The 3221-nt window shown below is 43.7% G+C and overlaps 2 protein-coding genes across 2 annotated transcripts; both read left to right on the top strand.

Annotated features, from left to right (window-relative positions):
* Positions 1-870: 870 nt before the first annotated feature.
* On the top strand, positions 871-1487 carry LOC128276777 (proteasome maturation protein-like). The gene is made up of 3 exons (XM_053015236.1): positions 871-910; positions 974-1105; positions 1176-1487. The coding sequence occupies exons 1-3, from the start codon at positions 908-910 to the stop codon at positions 1437-1439; spliced, it is 399 nt and encodes a 132-aa protein (XP_052871196.1). The 5' UTR covers positions 871-907; the 3' UTR covers positions 1440-1487.
* Positions 1488-1860: 373 nt separating this feature from the next.
* LOC128276778 (uncharacterized) lies at positions 1861-2715 on the top strand. Its single transcript, XM_053015238.1, has one exon. The coding sequence runs from the start codon at positions 1861-1863 to the stop codon at positions 2713-2715; it is 855 nt and encodes a 284-aa protein (XP_052871198.1).
* Positions 2716-3221: the final 506 nt, after the last annotated feature.

Raw genomic sequence — 3221 nt, 5'->3', positions numbered from 1 at the left:
TTTACGGACCGTGTGGAAAAGAACCAGTTAGAATTAAAGTAACTTTTGACTTTCAGTTTGCCTTTCGCTACAAATTATTAATTCTTCTAATGGATCAGTGTGACATCGATTAATTCGCAGTGACATCTATACGAAAGCTTCTTTTTATTCCAGAGCTTTACGAACGATGCCTCAACAGAAAAGCCAACTTTTGAATTTATTGTTTTTTCGTTCAAATGACGGTTTTAATCTCTTGGGAGAAATTACTGTTTACTTTTACTTATTACTTATTACTTAATTACTGTGCGAATTGCCATTACTTGTTTTATTGACACGGCGAAATTTGTTCAACCTTTGTTCCGCAATAGATCACAGAACACAAACTTTCAAATATGTCTTGTGATTTGTCATGACGAGTCTTTTTAACTCAAACGGCTCGAAATCGATTGGGATCATCGAGAACTTCCTCTCCTTCGGATTTTCCTTTGAGTATCGTCACAAATTATAAATCTACTTTTGTTATATACGTTTGAAAATTATCTTTTGCATAAACTAAAATTCACAGTCATTACATCGATCGACCCCGTACGCAGTTACCAAGGTGAGACCCGAATAGATAAACGGTACTTGGACACTTATGCGAGCCTCATAGTTTTTAAAGCACATGAACGCTAACCGGCAATCAGCCAGCCATCATTGTTTGATCTACCACGGGCATAGCTGATATGGCGCCTTCGAACCGATCTCACATTAGCTGGCCATCCTAATTAATGGCTTGTATCGCTAATAAACGTCCGAAAATGGGATTTCGAGGGATCGCGGCTTTTGATTATGCTGTTTGACCATGCGCCTGCCCATCGTCCGCCCCGAGTGTTCGCTTCACGCACAAAGCTTCGGCTTACAGTTTCCTTGCTAAAATCCGTGTAAAATGGTTAGTATCTAAATGGCGTAGTTAACCACGGCTTGATATTAATGATTTCCTTCAAATACACAGGAGTCTTCAATAAAAGTAACGCCGAAAATGCCTACCACGTTCAACGAGTTTACGGGTTATATGGCACCGCGGGATGAAAGTTGTGTCGCTCAGCTGCAATCCGTACATCCGCTTAAGCAATCGGAGCAAAATGTAAGTGTTTCTTTCTTGTCCTCCGGAGCGACCAGAAGGAATATGGTTTTCATATGTGATGTTCTTTCAGTACGCCCAACATTCTCACAACCTCAACATGCAGATGCTTCGTAAACGCGAAGGGCTGGCGGCCCCACTCAAACTGACGATGGAGCTGAAGGCGGTCTCGAAAGTCGGTCATCTTCCGTTCCTTCCGTCCACCAACGTGGCTCGGGACGTGCTGACTGGACGGGATGAAATGATCGAGTTTTCGGACATTTACAACACGGAAGAGCATCAAGAGATCATGCGTCAACCCCACGCCGTTATGGAGAAAACGTTGGGTATTCATTAAGGGTCACCGCAAACAAAAAAATATATGAATAAATCGTTCTATCAGTTGGCGAGTAATCAATAAGTCGGCGAGTAATTTGGGCTTCAATCAGGAGAAACGTATTACTGGGGGGGCCGGGAGAAACGTATATCGTAGCGTGTGGACCGGGCTTAAGACTAGGGAGTGATTAGAGAAGTCAAATTTGGTGTTTTCTTTTTTGTTAATATGTCGCATTTTTGTAATAAAAGATGTACTCTTACTATTTACCACACTAGCAACGCACTGCGTCTTCTATAAACCTTATTAAGTTCACTAGATGTTTGTTGTAACAACGATGCACATGTCTTAGTACACATTGCATTTCATTAGTTCGCTGCTGCGGTTTGATTTTGCTATAGTTCCAAAGACGGTCTTAAGAAGATAAGGTCGAGCTTCCAAAGAAATGGCTGTCAGTTGTTTTTCGGAGTGTATTTCTTGTCCTAGTTCGTATTCGAAACTGTTGCCAAATTATTTTCTCTACACGCCCTGTCACTGCCCGATGCGAGACCACCTTCGTCAGCGATCCGATGGGTTGTTCAGCAAACCGAAGCGCTTCAAAACCACTCAAAGGATCCACTACTTGGCTAGTCCACGGTGGGTTCGCGCTAAGTTTTCTCGGCACGCTGTGGTTGCTCGCAGACAAGAGACCGAAATTGTGCGCTCGTATAAAGAACCGTATGCATCGCGACGCATCCAGCAGTTAGCCTTACCACGAGTCCGGAATCTGATCGCCTTAGACCAGGAATACCGACAACTGTTAGCGCCAAAGCGCCAGGAACAGTTGAAGAAAAAGATAAAGCAAAGTTCCACCACCATTTACTCTCAGCTGGCGGGCGTGGAGCTTCCGAAAATTAATGGTCCAAAAGGCATGTCGCCGGATGAATGGCAAAGACATAAGGATTGGTTGGAATTGCGTGATTACCAAGTTCTTTCTTCGTTATCTTTTTCAGATTTGAAAAAGATTCCTTTCGTCAAACCAGCCGCCCTGAAGGCAACCGCATCGGAGCGTACAATCAAGCTTGCCGAACCCATCGAACGACGACGGCGAGCGAAAGGAAAACAAGTGGAGGAAACACGCATTCCGGAGAGTGCCTTGAAAATTCAAGCATCGGATCGACTATTAGAGTTGGCCACGCCGAAACGCTACATAAATATAAACGAAAACCTAGGCAATCCGTTCAGAGTGCAACCAAATGCGCTCAAAGCGAAGGCTAGCGATCGTCTAAAGGAGCTCGCTAAACCAAAGGCGAAAAAATAACGCGTTGAGGATTGGACCATGAGAATCGTGTATGGCCGAGGGCAAACTAAATTGTTTATTGTCGTCCAGCAAGGATACAGGAGCTACAGCCGAGTGCTACCATTTGGAGCGGTATGGGATATTACAAAATTAGATTCTTACAAATTTAAATTCTTTTCAGATCCAAAGAAACGTAAGACCACCAACGGGGGAGGACGTGTATTCACTCGGCTTCGAGAACTACACCGAACCATTGAAGGTTTTCCTCAGCAAATATCGAGAGGTAAAGTGCACGAAAATCAACCTTTTTTCTCATGCATGCATTAACCTTTTTTCTCTTTACCCCAATTTCCTCCATCAAGACCATTGCTGCTGAGCGGCCAAGTTCGGACGAGTCCGTGAGGGTATCTATTTTGGCTCAGAGTCTACGTAGCAAGTCAGTATCTGGTGGACCACACGGTCCGTAAAATATAAAACGTAAAAAAAAATAAGGCGTGACATCGATCAGCTTGTGTCAAAACCTTTGT

This window comes from Anopheles cruzii, unplaced genomic scaffold, assembly GCF_943734635.1.
Source record: "Anopheles cruzii unplaced genomic scaffold, idAnoCruzAS_RS32_06 scaffold02427_ctg1, whole genome shotgun sequence".
Lineage (NCBI taxonomy): Eukaryota > Metazoa > Arthropoda > Insecta > Diptera > Culicidae > Anopheles > Anopheles cruzii.
The sequence above is the reverse complement of the archived record's forward strand: the minus strand, read 5'-3'. Positions and strand labels throughout refer to the sequence as shown.